This window comes from Folsomia candida, unplaced genomic scaffold (genome assembly GCF_002217175.1).
Source record: "Folsomia candida strain VU population unplaced genomic scaffold, ASM221717v1 Fcan01_Sc003, whole genome shotgun sequence".
NCBI lineage: Eukaryota > Metazoa > Arthropoda > Collembola > Entomobryomorpha > Isotomidae > Folsomia > Folsomia candida.
In genome coordinates, this window is record NW_019091195.1 from 5,498,976 (window position 1) to 5,519,027 (window position 20,052).

Here is a 20,052-nt window from a genome sequence, read left to right on the forward strand (position 1 = left end):
CTCCTGCGTGACTCTCTTAAACAAACCATCTTCAATTTCGTTGGACATTATGCCATTTGGTTATATGTTGGATGTTTGCTAATGACTTATGCATTTCAATCCGAGAAGAAGCCAATGCACTTTATTCGCCGTGAAAAATGCCACAGGCCATGGACACAAGCAAATCTCATATAACAATAGACAAGATCATCCTTTCATTCTGTAAACCACCCCCAAAATCTTCATTAGTACCATTACGTTCATCCTGGATTACGTTTTAAATACTCCAACTCTCTGATATATGTTACGTAGTATACGATTCGACCAGAATAAGGAACGCATAAGTCGTACATACAAAGTTCTCGGTAATAATGGGGAAGCTAAACCTAAATTATTTTTTAAATTGTATCATTTTATCTTTGACGCTGGTCGCCGTTTCAAATTGCCAATATTTCCCTGAGCTTGGTGAGGTTAGTCTGCATTATATTCGTGACACTATATTCTTGTACATATGTATTCTTGAACACATTCTTTCTGAATTATAAAAAATATCGTGATTGTTTCAGGAAGGGTCGTCTTTCACATATTATGGAAACAACTTGATTCACAAGTACAAGAAGGACTACTTGTCATCCATTTTTGAAAACCAAACAGTAAGAGAGGACTTTACACGCTTTGTAAACAGCCACCTTACGCCTGAGGTGAAGTCTGACTTAAAGGCGGTTAGAATTTACAAGACGATTGGAGGTCAGGACATGCCGGTAGTTAATTTTAGTGCAGATATGGACGGCTGGTTGGGGGTCCTCCCACAATGGAAACGACTCAAGTTTTTCTTCTTCATGCAAATGGAAGCATATGTGGATTCGCATCCAGATATCTTACAACACGCAAGAACTGCCACAACGCCACCCCTCTTTTTCCATAGGAGGACTCCAAACTCTCCAATTAAATAAAATATTTATTATGCTTATGCAAGCAAGGAACATGTTAATGTATACGAACGATGTATATATGTATGCAGTACTATTAGTTGGTACTACGTTACCATCAAACTACTTAACCAAATTAACCCACTTGTTTTGGGCTGTGAAGATTGATTTGAATTTCTTGTATTTGTTTGTCAGTGGATATGATGATCTATTATTTGTACATATGAGTATCAAAGTAATGCTAAATAGTTCTGTACTGAACACTGGATTGAAAAGAATAAATGCACATTATTTCTGTACATATTATTAAGCTCGTAATATCTAGAAGCTAAAAAGTAGTAAATCATGGAGCAAATACCAATCATCGATTTAAACTTTATCAAAGATTATAGCAAAGATTCGGAAGAACAATGGGTTAGTTTAGGGTATGAGATTAGAAACGTCATGGGAAGGATTGGGTTCATTCAACTCATTAATCATGGGATTCCTGAAGATGTTGTAAGCTCGACAATAATTGTGGTAAATATGTATGAAGATAACGTAATGTATATTTTAAGTCTAAAATTTCAGGTAAACAGTGTTTTTGAACTCAACCAGAAATTTTTCGAATTGCCGAATGCCACAAAAATTAAGTTTACCAAGCCGAATAGTATGGAAATGACTTCGTACTACGGTTACACGAAGTTTGGAGAAGAAACCTTCGGAAAAGAGTTTGGGAATCGAGAAAGTTTCGACTGGATTGAAGGGCATGGGGTGTACCCCGACGAGGAACTTCCCAATTTCAGTGTCGCCATAAAGTTATTCCACGAACATTGCAAATCTGTGACTAAAAAACTGTTACGTTTATTTGCCTTGGGATTGGGTCTGGAAGACGTGGATTTTTTTGTTAAGAGGAATAAACATTGGGATGACCCTGATTTCACGGGCATGTCGAACATTCGTCTAGCTTATTACCCTAAAATTCAGGAGGCTAACATCCCTGCAGGAGCTGTACGAATAGGAGAACACACTGATTTCATAACGGTCACGTTGTTATTCCAAGATGAGGCAGGGGGACTCGAAGTTAGAACAAATATGTCATAATAAATACCAATATGTATTATCATTCGAACTGTATTTAGTATACGAAAATTATTAATGTGTACTAGGCAAGGAATTTGAATGGAGATTGGATTCCTGTGACACCAATTAAAGGAGGGATCGTGGTCAACACTGGTGATCTCCTTGAATACTGGACTTCAGGCATCTTCCAAGCTACGGTAATATAAATATTCATACAATAGAGTTGTAATGTCCAAACTACTGCCATTTTTGATTATTAAAACATTGTTATGAACATAAAGCCACATCGGGTCGTTATCCCAGAGTCGGAATTGCTGAAAGCAATGCCTCGATACTCTGTTGTGTTTTTCGATGGCCCCGAAATCAATGCGACCGTGACACCACTGAAAATTTCTAAAACGGAGGAAGAAGAGGAAAGGATTGCCAAGTTGGGAAAGACTTACCCTTCGGATCCTGTTAATGCACGTGAACACGTATTTCGTAAAGTGAAAGCTGCATATGCAAAATAATAATATCGAGTTTATGTGGAAGCACATCTATTAATAACCAATTTGTCGTTTCTAAATGCATAACGAAGTACCTATAAAGCATTTCATAACATATTCTTATCTTAAATTGTAATCGTATATGTAATTATTGGTTGTGGTCAACATCTTATTGATGATAAATTTATATGATGCAGCAGTATTGCAATGTTTGATTACGTAGACAAATTTATTCTGCACAGCGACATGTACATATTTGTACGCATGCATCCTTCTTTTATCGTCTGTGTGCTGCGAGAATTAGAATTACTTATGCACAACCTTTTAACTGCTGCATACATACATACGACTCCATACAGGAACCACATAATATGGTTGGCTTCTTAAAGAAGATCACCTTTGAATAAGTTAATCTGTTAGTATTGCGCATATGTATGCTCACCAAGTTTTTTTCATTGAAGTGAGAACGGCAACAAAATTACCAACAACTTCCCAATGACATCAGTCTCTGACCAATGCTCAACCAGTTCTAAATATAGGGACAAAATAATACTCAGCACGCGTTGTTTATAGAATAATAAATATATACAAAATCGCCCTATTTGGAAAGGAATATTTCAATTAATTTGAGAAAGCGGTACTTAACTTAACATTTCGCAACTTCAGTCCTAACTTTTAATACCGACATAAATTATTTATAGATTGAGTTCATCATGGAGTACTCCACTATCAAGTACACTGTGATTGGGTTTGCAATAATCTTGGGAGTATTTCAATACTCTGATGGGCAGAAGGATCACGGGGAAGCATGCAGCTTACGGTCACAAATTGCCGACTTTTTTCGATCGAGCAATTCCTCAAAAGGCTGCATTTCTGAAAAAGGTCTCGTTTGTGTGAACCATAAATGCACCTGCATGGATCCGAGTAATGTTTATGAAGTTCCAGAACCCACTGAGTCAGGGTCGATGGGTTCGGATATTTCATCCGCAGCCTCGGCAGCTTCCTCCTTTATCAAGAATTTGATTAGGGGATCAACTACCACAACGACCACAACGACGACGCCGTCAACCCCCACATCGGGGGCGGTAATTAGTGGGGGAAAATGTGTGGGTCGTGCAGGAAGTCCTTGTTTCAGACAAAACAGCACTTGCGTCAAACACGCCGTTTGCGAAGGGTCACCACGCATTTGCAAATGCCAAGGAATCTACGGTTCAAATGGGTCCGGTTATTGTTCAAAAACAGCAAACGTTGTGAGCCAAGTTATCAAAAGTACAGTGGGTTAAACATAAATAATTTTCACAGCTCGAGGAAATTACGAATATTTGTCTATATCAAACAAATTAAACGAAATAAAAATGTCTCAAATAATGATAATTGTGTATTTTGTAGTCATTTTTAATTCAATAAGAATTGACAGTGGCAAGCTTTGATTTTGTGTGTTCAAATGCTTTGAAACGTTGAAAGGAGTATGCTCCAATTACTGGAGATTGTAATGGCTCAACAATTGTGTTGCTGTCGGGATGAAGAAAATATGCAATAGACTGCCGTGCAATTCTTTTCTTGATTTCAGATTCCGGTATGAGGACACGGTGCTTCTAATAAGTTGTATCAAACAAGAATATTTACACCGAAATTAAATATATCGGAAAATTAACAGAATTAATGAGGCATATTACCGTAGCAGGAAAATATCCACCAGTCCATGCTTCCAGCAAATCCCCAATGTTGATTATGACTGCGTTAGGAATAGGCGTAGCTGGTATCCATTTTCCATTCGATGTCTTAATCTAAGTAATTCAAATTCAAGCGAGTAAGAAACATGATACTGTGCATTTGTTAATTTGTTATCTTTGTACCTCAAGTCCTCCTATAGAGTCTTGAAAAAGAAAAGTTAAAAAATCGAAATCAGAATGTTCCTTCACTCTGAATTCGCCTTGAGGGATCTCTACGTCTTCTGGAATCGCAGGATAGTACAAGGACCGAAAGGTTTTAAAACTTGGCACATCTGGGTTGCAGAGCCATTGGGACCGTTGTAAAAAATAATTATCGTCATCCAATTTCAAACCAATGCCAATTAACTTGAAAATCGCCTTGGCCAAAGGTTTGCACTTCTCTTGCAAATTTTGCAGTTCTTCGAAAAAGTTTAGTTGATCATTTCCATGCTTCTTCATTCGTCCTGTCCAGTCGAAACTTTCTCTAACTTCAAAAATACTACCACAACTCCTATCTCTGTACCCTTGGCCATGGTAGCCCTTTGGGGACTTGTCCTCGTACTTGTAGCGGAGCTTTTCCTCAGCCCCTTGCTCAAAGAAGGTTCTACTGGCGCTGAAAGCGTTTTTAATCTGTACGAAACCAGTATAAAATGCTAGTGGTAATTTAAATTGCATAATTATGCTTGCGTGGTTTAAGTAAGAGTGACCTGATTCAGATCAATGCCATGATTGTCTAAATATACGAATCCGAAGGAATGAAGGGCTTCCACTATTTGATGTCCAATATTTTTCCAAATGTCACCGTCTACCTCAGTTTCACCCAACTGAAAAATTGGTTTGAAATCTACAACAGGAATAGTCGCCATAATTTTGTTCAAATGCACTGAACTAAATTAAACTTCGTATTATTTAGTCGTAAATAAGTAGCTACATACATAGAATGATCATCATGTCATTAAACCGAAACCACGTAAATACATATATATAATCACGAGGATCATTCTATGATCTTTAAGCAGAGGTCATGGCCAAATCGACTGTGGGAACTACAGATTTACTACTTGCATTGATCGACTCTTTTTTTCGTGAAAGCAATTTCACCATTAAAACATTCCAGGTTTTTAACATGTTGTCACGTTTATTCATTCAACTCATACTCAAAATACTTGCCGTTTCGTTCAGAGAATTGGCGTCATGCCAAAACCAAGTCGGATCAGGACAAAAGCATCAAATTAGCGATGTGAAGGGAAACAAACGTGTTTCAGTTGTGACAAAATGCGAGTTGTTGTTTTAAAAGGAAGGAAGTCAACCTTGACTCGAGAATGATATGCAATCACTTTCTCATGAATGGCTTGCCCATTTCCCGTCGTCCAATACTTGAGATAATTTTGTAGCAAAACTCAAATGCTGTTGTCCAACCAGAACATATCCTTCATATTTCCAGTCAGTTCTCGTTCTTCTCAAGGAATACAATAATACTATTATTATTATTTATTTAGATTCTGTCACCAATTAAGCTCTGGAGGTTAGAATTTTTGGTTTCTTCTCATAGACATGAAAATTTATATGTACTCTCGAATTGTGTACATACAACATACTATTTCTCTAGATCTGCTAACTGTTGCTCTTTTTGTTTTTAGGAACATTTCTAATGATTTAATTTAATTTCATTGAACTAATCAATCAATATTGGATGTGGACTACACTTTTGTACCGAAGATGGTTTAAGCAGGTAAAGAACGCAATTCATTTTTGATGGATGTTTAATTATCCGTCGTAAATTTAACATCGATATTTTCATGGTATAATAAATTTGGGATTAAATTGTGCAATGCAATGCTGCTATTGGTTTTTTAGTTAGTTCAGATTGAGGGGGGCCACTAATGCGGAGAATTGGAGAAAGTTTCCAACAACAATTCGGCAAGACTTAAAGGCTATAAGAAGAATATCACATGAAAGAAATTACGCCTTTTGGGAAATTGGGGCCAGAAGTATGTGTGGCACAGATGGAGATAAGGACACAGACAAGAATGAAGCAGATCCAAAGGAAGACGTGGACAGCAAAGGGCTCAGCACTGAGGAAGCCTTCGAACGTAAGACGAAGTTATAGATAATTAATCCAACAATGCTTGTTTTATTATGATAACTAGTTCATAAATTTATAACATTTAGATATAATAGCACCGAAAAAGTTCATTTAATAATATATAAGAATGACAAACGATTAATCACATAGTTTAACGACGAACACTTTTCGGTTAGGTTCAGTCTTTTCATCACACCGGTCAGTCTCATGATTTGGATTAGCACCATTAGTAATAGTTTTGGTTGAGGATTCCGAACGGTCAAGCACTTTGGTGACAACGTTGATGAGATCTGAAACTCTAGGGACTCTAGCATACTCGACGCCGTCGTCGTCATCATCACTGCTTAACTCTTCATTTTGCGCCAGCTCCTCCCTGAACATGTCGAAGTTGGGCTCATTCTGTTGATCCAAGTTTCCCTCTACATCCACCTTAAAGGTCACAGGAATAAAGCACGGAACGTCTGCATTCGAACTGCAAATTATACATAATTAGATTACACATTGTTATATCACATATTGAAGGAACCAGTATCAAAATGCATGCATACCTTTTTCGTCCTCTCTGCACCAGAAGTAAACGGTTCACGTTTTTGGCCTGTTGTTGCTTCTTCTTCCAGGATTGTAAACGCAGTCGCAATTTGCAATTCTCCGCCGTTAGGATTGAAAGCTTATCGTTATACCTTAAATACAAGTATAAATGAAATGAGCATATTTATTGAAATGAGTTATGTATTTCCAATCATCATGAAAATTATAAAATTACTCACCCGATTTCCATCTCACACATCTCGTCCCTAACTTTCTCCAACTGTCGTCTTGCCATAATTAGCTCCTCCTTGTCGTCCAACTGAACATTTACGGCTGGTCCAAGCCAAAGGTCATTAACTGACCGTAAGGCGGCTCGGAGTTGTTCCAAATATTTAGCGAGCCACTCATAACATTCCTTAGGCTTTACGGAACAGATAGATCCTGTTTCGTTACGTGTAAACCATTTCAGTTGCCCTGCGACCCACTTTGATGTTGCCACCATCCCTGTGACCTCGAACGCCTCGTTTGAATCGAAGAAATACCCCTTGTTGAAAAGTTTCCTGTGGAAATAACAGCATTGATTAGATTGAGATACATAAAATATGAAACTTGACTCTCCACAATATAAATACAATAATTAATATTATACCCACCTATCTGTACAGCCTTTATCCTTGTCGTGGACAAGATGTTTCCATTTATTTTCAGCTGCTAGTTTGGAATCCTCCTCATTCAGTCCAAAATACACCTCCACGATCTCGAACGTCACTCCGTCACGCCATATGTATCCAAAGATCTTCTTAGAAGTCACTACAAACAAAAAAAAAGTAGAATAGATAAGTAAGTTGTTCATTCCATCATATCATTTTGCATACATACTTTCATATTTTAACATAATCAAGAGATTACTAGTTTTAATCATCTTGTCTGATTATTATTATTACTTACCCAGTTCTTCTTCTGTAAGTTGGACGTAGGAAATATCTGTGTTCTTATCCTCAGATTTATAGCCCCACCCCTGCTTATGGCATTGCCCACCCACTTCATCAAAAACGACTGGGGTCTCAAGTCGCACAACTTCAAGATTTTGAAATTGTTGTTTAATCAGTTTCAAATAGTATTCACTTTTTATTATGACACATGGTACAATTTTATCACCGGGATTTGCTTTATATTTACGGTAGTTTTCAAGACTTATTTCTGCTGGTGAAAGTGGTTCTTATCTTCCGCTTTCTTGGTTCCTTTATCTGCATGCATGGTGGCAATGTGTGTTGTTAGGTTGAAACTGCTGAAAAAAGACACTGAACAACTTGGGCAGCGTAGATGTTCCTTCGAACTATGAGTCCGCCGGATATGATCTCGTAAAAGGATATTAGTGGTAAATTTTTTGTCACATTGGGGACAGTTGATTTTATACACGTCGTCGTAATGTTGACGTTTCATATGGAGAGTTAGAGAATTCTGTTTTTCAAACGTCATAGCGCAGAACTTACATTTTATATTTCGTTTAGGTTTTGAATTTTCTTGCTGACTACTGACACAAATGTTTGATTTCATATGCCTATTTAAGTTAGATTTGGAGTCGAAATTATTATTGCACATGGTACACACAAACTTTCCACGATTCTCATGACTACTTTTCATATGAACCTTTAATGACGATACCGATTTGTACGTTCTATCACATAAACTGCACTTAAGTTTTCCTCCGGTACGATTGCTATTTTTTAAAGCTTTATCCATGTTCTCACTTTTTCTATCACCACCGCACTTAAAACTTGACTTGGTAACTTACACCGGAGATACTACTTATCTATCGTCTATCACTAAGGTGAGTCGATACCTACACTGAACTAAGACTAGGTAATATTTCGTATTATCTTTTTTTGCAAGTAATTCATATTTAAGAGGGACTACATTGATGAGAGAGTGAGAGAACGGAGAAGAAGCGACGAGTGGAAAAGTAAACAACGTTGGGATTTAAGTTTTTCCGCGTCTCCTCTCACCCCCACTCGATTAAGTCCCTCTTAAAAGTATTACTATTTGATAGGACTCATCACTGCCCTCACGGAAAAACTCGAAGCTCATAAAAGCATTGTTGGGAGGTAATTTACTTTTTCGACAAGAGAAAAATTATTATTTTTTCTTAGAGGATGTTGTATTTTATAAAATGTCACTGTTATAGGAATTGGAGAGAAATTCTGCAATCCTCCCTAAGTACGAGAAGCCGACATTCCACCATGTATGAAACAATTTGTATGAAATTAAATTCACTTATTTATTAGGTCCATATTTACAATTTTCCTTTTCAGAACTTGGAGTTCTTTGCTCATTTTATTGGCTGAAAGTATCATTATTTTTACACTCTACACAACAGGATTTAGTCATATGTAAGATGAAAATGACTTCAATAAAATAACACATACAAATACAATTACGCCATTTTCACCATTTTCATAGGTGGACCAATCTGCTCCCGGAAGGCCTCGTAATGTTTTTCTTATTCGTCTTTAATACCACCTTAGTCATTTGGGGAAACTACAAGCGAGTAAATGAATTGCCAACAAAGCTGGAAAAGATAATCATTCAGTTACGCGGTATGTTACTAATATTTTTTATTGCCTTTGATAATGAAAACAACTCCTCAGTCTAATAATTTAAATATACAAATGGATATTTTATAGAGCTAATGGCATCCGAAATTCTTTGGGAAGAAAAAAATTATCCGGATTTGTTTATGCCAGTATCTCCTTGTATTTCACTGCAGTGGTGCTATCGTGATGGAAAACTAGTCAACCTTCCTTGGGTAAAAAAAAACTTGCAGTACAATTTCTAGGCACACATTAATCGTTCTTTTGAATTGTAGGCCTTGTTAGTCCAAGGGGACGTCATTGTTCTTCATGCAGCTCAGAAAATAGTTGCCGATTGCGAACTTTTAAACGTTAGCAATCAATTATTATTTATTCATTCATGCAACATAGTAGCAATATCTAAAGTATTAATGCACAGGATCCGGATGTGATTCTTAAGGCTGGAGAAATCTATTCTCCTAATCCTCCTGAAACTGAAAATAATTTAGAAACTGAAAATCCAATCCAGCCACCTCGCCTACACCCACCTTTGTCAGAACGTGAAGCCATAGTCACTGCGGCCCCCTATCTGGAAATGGTCGATCTTTGTTTGGATATTTATTTACATCGACCACCATCCTTTTACAACAAAGAACGACACACTGTTGTGGCCCGTATTGTGGAGTGCGTACTACTACCCTTGGCAATCATGACATTTGTTGCACTCTGCTTGGTCCGCATGTTTTATCTTCCACATTGGCTGGGAATAAGAGTGGTAAGGGAATAAACAGGGCTTATTAATTTCAATAAGGTTTGATAATGATAATAACTGAATAACCCTAATAAGTCTAATGAAGTTTTGGTTGACTTATTGTACAGGCCCGGTGGGCAGACATTATTTTACTGCAACCTATGGCTTCAACCTTTCCTCTAATTCCAATTGCACTTCCAACGTTATGGACATTACTGCAATGTATTGGTAACGCAAAATTGTGGAAAGGGTTGCGTATCTGGGGGTTCTCAATCGATAAGGTTATTCCCAACTCTTATATACATACTTATTGCATAATGTTTTTGCCAGGTTTTCAATATTCAATTATTCTTACAGGATATCTTGGCAAGCCCAGGAAAAGGAGAAAAAGTTGTTCTTAACGAATGGAAACAGCAAACCCGAAATTTCATAGAATCAATTAAAAACATCAAATCTTTTTTTCTTGAACGCGAAGAAACACTGCACCGATCTCAGAAAGTTTTAGATATCTTGGCATCTACGACAGCTCTCTGTTGTGTTGATAAGAAGGGTATTCTCTCCTGGCCAAATCCCACTGCTGATAAACTGTTTTTCTTTCGAACCGTCCCAGGACAACACCCAGAAGAAAGTTCAACCTCATCTGAAAAGCCCCGAGATCCACAGCGAAGAAAGAGTTCAGCATCACTTCCGTCCATTCCAATGACCACAATTGCTGAAGTGCTTGATATAACGGTGGATAGCAACAATGAACTCCATTTTGACGATACCCATTGGGAAAATTATTTAGGTACGCAAAATTAGCTAGTGCAACGGATTTGGAATAAATGCACTCAATAATTTCCAACTCGAAGAAAGCAAGGAATTAGTTGTAATACAAAGGATCTTACTGCTATTTATAAATAAGTTGGTACTAAAAACAATTAATTTTAAATAAATTTTTTAGGTAATCTCAAACCCTTGGGTTTGAATATTCTACTAAACACATGCAATCCACAAACTCAAGAGACTTATTCGTCATTCCACTCTCATATCAGCCACGAAGTAATGTTCAGTAAGAAAAATATCAAATCCAGTTATGGGTTAGTGATCCCAGTTACTTCGAGACGGTATGCAATATTCTGAAAATATGGGACATTGAGTACTGAGTATTTATTTATATGACTCTAATAACATTCCTTTTATATCAAACTATTACAGATGCTTATGTGAAGTTGCAAATATGATTGGTTTCAAGGACAAGGGTAAGACTTCTGTTAAATTAATTAATCATGTAGTTTAAGTTTTCAAAAAAATGTCTTAAATTTGTTAAAGCCACCACTGCATTTACTCTGGAACAACAGCTATGTTCTTATCGACATATTGAATCAGATCAACTGAGTCGTGATCAACTAACTAAAGCCAAAATCAAATTCCCTTTCCCTCACATGATGAGCATTGTTATGAAGGAAAAAGCCAGTCACACACTACAACTATTCTCTCAGGGAACAGGGGATATTGTTACTGACGTCTCTGAAGATTTTTGGGATGGAAAAGATTTGCGTCCAATCAATGAAAATGAAAGGAAACTCATTAGTGATTTTTATCAGGTGATTTTTTATTAAAACACACAATAATCAAACAAACACTATTCTTTGCTTGTATTTATCTTGCTACAGATAGGAATTTAAAATTAAAACCGAGAAATGCTTAATTTTTAAACTGTAATTCTTATCAGCGATCGTCTTTAAGCTCTATCTGTACGGCTTTCGCATACAGACCTGTCCAAACTACGGTACGTATCATAAGGACCATGCATGCGATGTTCTTGAAGATGTAATAATTTATTATTGTTATATGTTCCTAGGTTAACCCGTCCATTGCATCTCTGTACATGGAGCTACCTCCTTCAAAAGGTTTACGAGTCCATCCTTCTCAAAATCAAGGAATACGAAATTCAAATCATCAGAACTCTCCTGGATTCTTAAATATGCAGGATTCACAAGAGTCACACATATCAACTGGTACGCACTACGTAAAAATGTGTCACAGTGTTGTCATCATGTTGAAATCTTCTCTACTCCTTCTCTTGTCTACCAATTACTTAAAATGCATTTATTTTTACACCAATAGACTGTCTATTAGACCTGCACAAAATATCCAACTCAGAAATTCGTGACGTTCAAGGGTCTCTGGATTTGCAAATTGGGCAAATTTTTCTCGGAATGGTTACAATGCAATATGCAGCTTGTATTGATATTGTAAGTTTAACAGCTAAATATGTAGTTGTAATTATCATGTAATCGTTTAATGAGGTACGTATGTATATAATCCTCCTTTTTATACTTAAAATGATGCTTGCAATTCTCTCAGGTCTCTCTAATCGAGCAATTGGATCAAGGTTGTATAAGATTCGTGCATTTTTCCAAAGAGAATGAACTACGATCCCGAGTATTTTCTGAAAAGATGGGGCTTGAATCGGGGTGGAACTGTCACATAAGTTTAGCTGCTCCAGAAGATGCCACCTCGTCAAAGGAACATTTGGATACCTTATCATATCTGAACCATCATGAAGATACTACTGTTTGCCAGGAAAATGAAGAAATTCCTATGTGTCGAAATAATAGATTAGGAATAAAACGGTCAAGTTGCCCAAAACCATCGAAAACATTGTTGTCTCCAGAAGAAACCGTCTTGCTCCCAAGGTGCTCTGCATCAGTACCAGAAATGGTCTTGCTTTCCCAGAATTCTAGTGCTGAAGATGATGAAGGAAAAACTGAAGCCAGCAGCAGCCATAATAACTCTGCCACAGCGAAGAATTCCTTTAATGAATCTTTGTCATTTGCATTTAGCAGCGACGAGGAGGAACCAAGCACAGTACGAGTACGATTTGAGGAAAAGAATTTAAACGTTGGAGCAGATCAGAAAAATAGTAATCGGCCATCTTCAATTTTGGGGTCTACCTCTTCAGCCGTGCTGTCTCCTGACAGTTTCCCAGAGATGTATGAACTTACTGAACACCCCACACCACTCGGAATTGACTTGACGAATAGAGTAAGTTAAAGTATTAAGATGTTACTTGAAATTTTAAATGATTGTTTGAACTTTTACAGGCCCAACTTCCTGTAGGGATTGAAAATATTCGTCCTCATCTCGATTCTGTTGATAATGTTCCATTGCTTGTCTCATTATTTACGGACTGTAATGCAGAAAATACAGGAGAAATGATCAGTATTATGCAGGATTATGGAGAAATAACATTGCTGTTGGGTTCAGCATGTAATTATGAAAATAGATCGTTGTTTTTGCAAGCGGATGCAAGGTACATGCATAATTTAAATAATTAATTTTCATGAATTGTATGTATTCGTAACAAGTTTATTTTATTAGCGTTGCAGTGGAACCGTTATATCCACAATCTTGTCAAAGAAGGCCAACATTTGTTGAACCGAAAAATGGTTGTGCATCTCCGACAGATATTGCAATGCTGCTCACTTCACTACCCTGCGCTTTATCACTCAAAAGAAAAGACTGTTCACTGTTTTATGATTTAATAGCCCAAGCGAGACACTTTATGAATAAATGTGTTCGTAATGCAATACAGGTAAGTAACTATGTCCATTTGTTTAAAATTCGTCTAAACTTTGAAAGTTTTCAATTAATCAAGAATACAATTCTCGCAATTTTTACAGTTTTGGATTTGCTGCAATTGTTCAGTCACTTTTTTAGGATTACTTGCATTGTTAATGCTGCTGCCACCATTGTTTTCTTTAAGCGATAGCATTTGGCTGAGTTGTATAATAATCCCTATTTTAACAATGGGACTTGCATTCTCTATAATTAATAGAGTCGACATATCCGTAATGAGTGCTCCAAGTTTTAAGAACCAGATGATAATTGATCGGCAGGTAACTTTCGAGTTTTTAAGCATATTTTTGTATATCGATTTACATAACTTTTTGTAAATGTTGATGTTGGAAATTTCAGATGGTGGTGTATAGCTTCTGGTGTTATGGAATGAAGTTTATTCCGTCCGTTGTGAACGTCGTTTTAATGGCACGTATATAATCCTCATTTTTTATTTAAACCATACTTACAATTATTTGAATCATCAGGCATCGTTTAACCTTCGTTGGATTTGCGAACATCTTCCCAACCCAAACTCAACAGCATGTTCCTGGGTTTATCCTATTACGTTAAAAACACAAGCACTCGGAGAAGTTAAACAACCCCCTCCAGCCATTTTATCCATGACGGAAAATTCAGCCCCACGACCTACACAGTGTATTTCAACATGGAGCTGTGAAAATCTAAATCGACTAATCTTTGTGCAACAATTTAGCATATTTTTTCTTGTTTTATACTTTGGTGAGTGTAATGCGAAAGTGAAAGCAATGCAATGAGAAACGTCTGTGACATGTTTAACAATTTAATTATCCTCAATCCTAGTAATAATATCGTCATGCTTTGTCTATCGATCCCGATATTTGTGGAAGAGAAATCCTGCTGTGAACAAAGTATGGGTCTCAACAAGCATATTCGTGTAAGGTTATGTTTTTTAAACTTATCAAGTAATGGTGTAAATTACATAATGAACCCTCATCATGTGCATTTCAGATTACTCTTACAATCCTTGCATTGGGTAATAAAAGTGGGATCTAAATCTCCTACGTATGATCTTTTACCTGCATATTCTTATATATGGGGCTTCTTGTTTGCTCCTCTTGCGCTGACTTTTAACGAGCTAATTCGTCGTTATGAAATCAAGTAAGAATTGTAGATATTGACAATATTTAAGCAAACAAATTGAACCTGAACTTATATATCTTTTTTATTTACAGGGCAAATATACGTTATGAAAAACGTGCTCGTCTAGACTTTGGCACAAAATTAGGAATGAATTCTCCTTTTTAATGGTATTTAATAATTAACCCACTTACATAATTATAAGTTATAATTTGTGACTAGTCAGTTTATTCCCAATAGCATTCAACTTTGGTGATATGCTATTTTTGATGTAAATGTGATTTTTGTCTTTAGTCAATTTCAGTCAATTTCAAAGGTTCAGTACAATTTAATTATTTTATTCAAAACATGATACTTTGTGGCCAACAAAAGTATTTTTTATTGTGTCACAAATAAACCTGCGAGACTGAGTAATTGCCAACCAAAACATCAAACAACCTTCATTTCTCATCTAACAAGCACAGTAATATTATTATTCACTAATATCACAACTATGCATTATTTTACTTGCAAAGCAGTAGGGACCATTATACTTTTGTTACTTAAATTTTAAATCTGTGCAACCTTGATCAGGTATTTTAGAGATCATTTTCAACATACTCCAGCAATTTCAACTTGAGGTTCATTTAACGTGGTACTTCCTTCCAAATTATCCACCGTTTTTTCTTCTAGTAATTCCTCAGCATGAAGTCTAATAGCGTTTACAAATTCGCCAACTAAACGTTCCATGTAATGAAACGGTTTTCTGAACGGAAAAATTCCCTCCAAAAATCCCAGATGACCACCACGTTCGGTCACTATCAAAGCTAGATTAGAACCTTTCTGAATAGCTTGTTTTATTGGTAAATCCTCTCCTGGTTGCATTGGATCGTCGATTGCATTTAATCCGAAGACAGGTATTGAGAATTTGTGAATTTCTGGGGTAATTTGTGCAGCTAAATATAATAATAATCAATATTTAACCATATCATTAACATGATACTCATATCAGATTATAAAAAGGGATAACAACCTGTATAATATTCCTCCCACGAACTGAATCCGAACTGGGGTGCCGTGAAATGGTGGTCAAACTCCCGAATTGTCTTTACGCTGAAAACTTTATCAAAGTCCCAACAATCCCTTCTAGACTCTAAAACTGTTCGGTGCCTATTGTTATTCACAACCAACAATTTAGAAACATGAAAGGAAAAGGAATATTATGAAATCATTGCACAAAATAAATTTGAATTTCACCGTTTTGCAAGATTTTGAAGATTTGAAGTTAATGTATAGTTTACAATATATTTGTTGAGAAAGGGTTTTTCTAGACTCGCATTTCCTATCATAGCATCCCAACAAATTGATATCACTAGTGCTGCGACAAAGGTTGATCGGGCTTCATCTGGCCAACTGATCACGTAGCGACTTAGCATCATCCTAAATACAATATTTCAAAAATATGTATGACAATTTGTGAAATGGATAATAATTAATAATCAGCATAAGGTGTGTAGATACCCTCCTAGTGATGTTCCAATTGCCAGAAACTTGGATTTTGGATATTGTGACTTTAAGTGAGCAATAACTTCGCGAATATCTTCGTTATTTGTGCAACAATACGTGCGTGGAGTTTTCAAGGGGACTCCCCCAAGACCTCGATTGTTTAGGACGGCCACGATTGCATTGGATTTAACAATTGTCATCGCCAGGGTTTTCACATAGGACGTATTAGAAGAGGAAGTCAGACCAGGCAGAAGGAGTACAACCAACCTACGCGCATATTAATTATTATAATGTACAGAATATGATAGACAACCCTTTACTGACAGAATCACAGATTTTGATGCCCTTTGGATATGCTGTAGTAGTAGATGGGTCTACCAAAAATGAAGAAAAGTTTTATTCCATTAGCTCAATTTGCGCCCCCTCGTCACACACAAAAGGGCGAAAAACAGGTAAAACACCGTTTTGGCTCATTAAAACTTTAATGAGCCAAAAATTTTGATCGGATTTTCATAATTTTAGCATTTTCATTATCTTAGGATTACATAGTTGTTTTGGCATATACAATGTCAAACTCTACTTTTGATTTTTTTCGAAAGTGCTAAAAAATAAATCTAAAGATGCTTTGCATGAGTGTTTTTTGATAAAGCAAAATCAAATTTTAAAAGATACATTGACATCGGATACGATATCCGGGATAAAAAAATCCGAAAATTATCAAATCTGATTAAAACCCTCCTTAAGTTTTCGTTCACTCGCCTATAGCGTATCATATCCAAAGGACATCAAAATCGGATTCTATCGGTCAAGGGGTGTCCCCTATTTGGTATACATGACTATTACAAAATGAAATATGTAGTACTTTGGCTCATTCGCAACGTCGTCACTACTTTCACCAAGAAAATCCACAGCCAACTGTCCTCCATCTTGTAATTGAAGAATTTGTCTTCGGTATGGCAATTTCTCTGTTCTTGCAATTCGCAGATTGAGTCCTAAAGCAGATTGCAGCCTTCCCTCCCATGAAAACCAGGATGGCCAATAAGTATCTTTTAAACTTGGCATGTTTTTAGAAAGAAAATTCTGAAGGGTTCCATTGTTTGCATAAATCTTGGGTTTCTACATATATATCAAGCGTGTTATAAATTACTAGACGTGAATCATATGTAATCCTCTTTTACATAAAAGCAGGTAACTTACATGAGCCACATTAAAAACGTAATAGGTTGCCAAAACAGCTATAGATGAGACAGCCGTAATCGCTCTGTACAAGTTAGTCTCATCATCAGGCAAGTCTTGGGTCATTTTATCTACAGCAATTCAACTCCAATCTGCAATTCATTATATCAAAATTGAATATATTATTCAACAATATGGAATAGGGCACAAAATTACGATTGCATAACAGATACATAAATAGGTCGGTTTTGACGTCATTTGGCTCCGCACATTTTTTTGCAGATCAGATATGCACTTGTTAGGACTTGGAAAATAAAGATCGCAGAAAGTTAGCCATGGAATAAACCCAATGAGCTAATAGGTATTATGTATACCTCAACTGGCTAAGACATATATATGTAAGTGCATACTTATGGACCCTTGTGTACACACATGCAAAATTAATTAGAAAGGATTTACTTATTTTATCCAGCTCAATGAAGTTGGACTTTGTGATGAACCCAATAGTCTTATGAATTGTCACAAATGCAGATCAAGCTATCAGCAGTCCAAAATCCAATATCCAATGACCACTGATATATCAAATATGTATACGATTCGAGGTAAAAAAAAGACAAGTAGGAAACCCATTTCTATTAATCGTTCGTGTGGACAACCGCATTACATATTCATTTGACACACTCTTATGTATTTGCATCATTAGTGGAACATGTGCAGTATGTGAGTAATGAATATTTGATGCAAACAAATGCATTAGCACAGCACGCTCGTTGCAAATATGTAGATTTTTCCAAACTTAGAAGATCATTGTACATTAGTATTTGTTCCTCTAATACTTGATAAAAGATGATAATTATTGGTAATTGACAATTTAAGAAAATATTTTCATTTTGTCTCAAAGCAAATCCCCAAGATATGTATCTGATAACAGTCCTGCCCTCGTTAGGAAATATACAAGTTACATAACCAAGAAATACATATGTATGTACATTTTCCAATCATGTTACATGTTACATAACCAGAAAAGATAAGGTTAGATTCGGTATCAGTCTTTCACTGTCCGCATAAAAAACATAGTTAGGTTTCATTTTAATTCAACAGTCAGACAGACATTTTAGGCCAAGGTCTTCGCAATGAGAGATATCAAATATGAGAGTACAAATGTATATCATTGCCATTTATCCCTCTCGCCCATTCACCCAGTCGCAATGTAGTTATGCAATCTATTTACTATTGCAAATGCAAACTTTCCATTTTTATATTTACAGAAAAAACACAAATCAAATATGGGGATAAAGACGTATTTATGTCCAGATGCATGAACTTAGATCATCCTGATCAGATTAAATAGCGGTCACCTTATTCACATTTGTATTATATATCAAAATCTCAACAAACAATAATTAAAACAAATTATGGTACCGGCTTACCGGTTTCTACCCACAGATTGATCTTCCACTTATCACTTAAACTGGTGCAAGATTGAGCAATTTGTTCTGGAACTATTAAAACGGAGGTTATTTGTAAAACATTTGCGTATAAAAATTTGACACTTTTCCCATAAAGTCACAATTATTGTCCTCTTGAGTAAAATGTTGCCAGTGAGAATTTTTAATATTTGCCTCAAAGCAGAACGAGACGATGGTGCAGAGGAAAGTAGGACACAGACTGCATTTTACATATACGAGAGAGCTACTTGGCTGCAGATTCCCTCGATTTGAGAAAGGTTAAAACTATCCGTAAGCCGAGTTTCTTTTCATGGAGAGAACCATGCGCCATTCTCGTGCCTACATATCTATCTGGCACCGCAAGTGACAGTCGCAATGCTCAGGTGAATTATTAATAATCTTTCCCAACTAATAACCTAACCCACAAACCCTATCATCACCTACGGAATTCGTTTAGCTGGTTTTTCTTGGTTGCATCGGCATCGGTACCGATTTTATGTATGGATTCAAGCATCAAGAAAATACAGTGAAGTATGGAGCGGTATTAATCCCCCTGTGTATTATATTCTGAATAATATCTATCAGGCTTACTAGTAATCTAGTTTTTTTTTCAGACTAACAAGTAAGAAAGTATTGCATGGATGGATGCATTTTACCTGCGGGCAGTGCGAAGGTTGAAACTAACGAAATTTTTAGAGATTTTTAGAGAACTCACAGCAAAATTGCAAATGCATGAAAATGACGTAACTGACTGGAGACTGGTATTTACCTCTCGTAGCCTTGGAATGTAAAGCGGCCACAACTTATCGAATCTTAAAATGGGGCGAAAATTTCTTAAAATTTTGCGTTTAGAGAAAAAGTTTCAAATGTATCACTATATGAACACACGGGAATAATCCAACTCGTCGGAACAGAACTTTGACTGGGTGTGAGAATAAAGTGAATAAACGCAGTCATCAAATCCATACGTCATCAGACAAATGATAATGCACGCGACATACAATTTACAACTGACTGAGATTGGTGTAATAAACCGAGAGTCACTCCCGGAATAAATTTTCTTGGTAATTTGAGTTTCCATTGGTGACCAGTCAGTGCATACATTTATACATTTATACG

At 36.4% G+C, this 20,052-nt stretch overlaps 6 protein-coding genes across 10 annotated transcripts; 3 read left to right on the forward strand and 3 right to left on the reverse strand.

The window, feature by feature from the left end:
* Positions 1-33: 33 nt before the first annotated feature.
* On the forward strand, positions 34-2,657 carry LOC110847597 (2-oxoglutarate-Fe(II) type oxidoreductase ppzD). The gene is made up of 5 exons (XM_022094569.2): positions 34-449; positions 546-1,406; positions 1,479-1,970; positions 2,057-2,167; positions 2,252-2,657. The coding sequence occupies exons 2-5, from the start codon at positions 1,254-1,256 to the stop codon at positions 2,477-2,479; spliced, it is 984 nt and encodes a 327-aa protein (XP_021950261.1). The 5' UTR covers positions 34-449; positions 546-1,253; the 3' UTR covers positions 2,480-2,657.
* Positions 2,658-2,823: 166 nt separating this feature from the next.
* LOC110847587 lies at positions 2,824-3,829 on the forward strand. Its single transcript, XM_022094556.2, has 2 exons — positions 2,824-3,092; positions 3,157-3,829. The coding sequence occupies exon 2, from the start codon at positions 3,169-3,171 to the stop codon at positions 3,736-3,738; it is 570 nt and encodes a 189-aa protein (XP_021950248.1). The 5' UTR covers positions 2,824-3,092; positions 3,157-3,168; the 3' UTR covers positions 3,739-3,829.
* Positions 3,814-5,142, reverse strand: LOC110847586 (2-oxoglutarate-Fe(II) type oxidoreductase ppzD). The gene is made up of 4 exons (XM_022094555.2): positions 4,875-5,142; positions 4,312-4,797; positions 4,132-4,242; positions 3,814-4,050 (listed from the first exon to the last, which is right to left on the reverse strand). The coding sequence occupies exons 1-4, from the start codon at positions 5,031-5,033 to the stop codon at positions 3,856-3,858; spliced, it is 951 nt and encodes a 316-aa protein (XP_021950247.1). The 5' UTR covers positions 5,034-5,142; the 3' UTR covers positions 3,814-3,855.
* A 163-nt stretch (positions 5,143-5,305) lies between these two features.
* Positions 5,306-15,253, forward strand: LOC110845408 (transmembrane protein 94). 3 transcript variants are annotated; one of them, XM_022091800.2, is made up of 27 exons: positions 5,307-5,692; positions 5,808-5,899; positions 6,025-6,260; positions 8,832-8,886; positions 8,967-9,023; positions 9,094-9,171; positions 9,242-9,378; positions 9,466-9,587; positions 9,648-9,722; positions 9,791-10,126; positions 10,231-10,383; positions 10,460-10,889; positions 11,046-11,208; positions 11,300-11,343; positions 11,414-11,688; positions 11,817-11,873; positions 11,946-12,102; positions 12,212-12,339; positions 12,452-13,132; positions 13,192-13,400; positions 13,469-13,682; positions 13,771-13,986; positions 14,066-14,134; positions 14,194-14,446; positions 14,528-14,621; positions 14,696-14,845; positions 14,920-15,253. In XM_022091800.2, the coding sequence occupies exons 3-27, from the start codon at positions 6,161-6,163 to the stop codon at positions 14,990-14,992; spliced, it is 4,326 nt and encodes a 1,441-aa protein (XP_021947492.1). In that variant the 5' UTR covers positions 5,307-5,692; positions 5,808-5,899; positions 6,025-6,160; the 3' UTR covers positions 14,993-15,253. The 3 variants fall into 3 exon arrangements, with proteins under 3 accessions (XP_035705463.1, XP_021947492.1, XP_035705464.1); XM_035849570.1 differs by lacking the exon at positions 11,817-11,873 and having other exon boundaries at positions 5,306-5,692; XM_035849571.1 differs by lacking the exons at positions 5,307-5,692; positions 5,808-5,899; positions 6,025-6,260 and adding an exon at positions 8,633-8,744 and having other exon boundaries at positions 14,920-15,251.
* LOC118434918 lies at positions 6,272-7,852 on the reverse strand. Its single transcript, XM_035849579.1, has 5 exons — positions 7,730-7,852; positions 7,435-7,591; positions 7,021-7,341; positions 6,802-6,933; positions 6,272-6,725 (listed from the first exon to the last, which is right to left on the reverse strand). Exons 3-5 carry the CDS (start codon positions 7,281-7,283, stop codon positions 6,392-6,394), a joined length of 729 nt encoding a protein of 242 aa, XP_035705472.1. The 5' UTR covers positions 7,284-7,341; positions 7,435-7,591; positions 7,730-7,852; the 3' UTR covers positions 6,272-6,391.
* On the reverse strand, positions 15,147-19,902 carry LOC110845407 (phospholipase ABHD3). 3 transcript variants are annotated; one of them, XM_022091799.2, is made up of 7 exons: positions 19,703-19,902; positions 17,507-17,637; positions 17,172-17,425; positions 16,325-16,576; positions 16,061-16,243; positions 15,837-15,973; positions 15,147-15,759 (listed from the first exon to the last, which is right to left on the reverse strand). In XM_022091799.2, exons 2-7 carry the CDS (start codon positions 17,609-17,611, stop codon positions 15,416-15,418), a joined length of 1,275 nt encoding a protein of 424 aa, XP_021947491.1. In that variant the 5' UTR covers positions 17,612-17,637; positions 19,703-19,902; the 3' UTR covers positions 15,147-15,415. The 3 variants fall into 3 exon arrangements, with proteins under 3 accessions (XP_021947491.1, XP_021947490.1, XP_035705468.1); XM_022091798.2 differs by lacking the exon at positions 19,703-19,902 and adding an exon at positions 18,916-19,136; XM_035849575.1 differs by lacking the exon at positions 19,703-19,902 and adding an exon at positions 17,945-18,111.
* Positions 19,903-20,052: the final 150 nt, after the last annotated feature.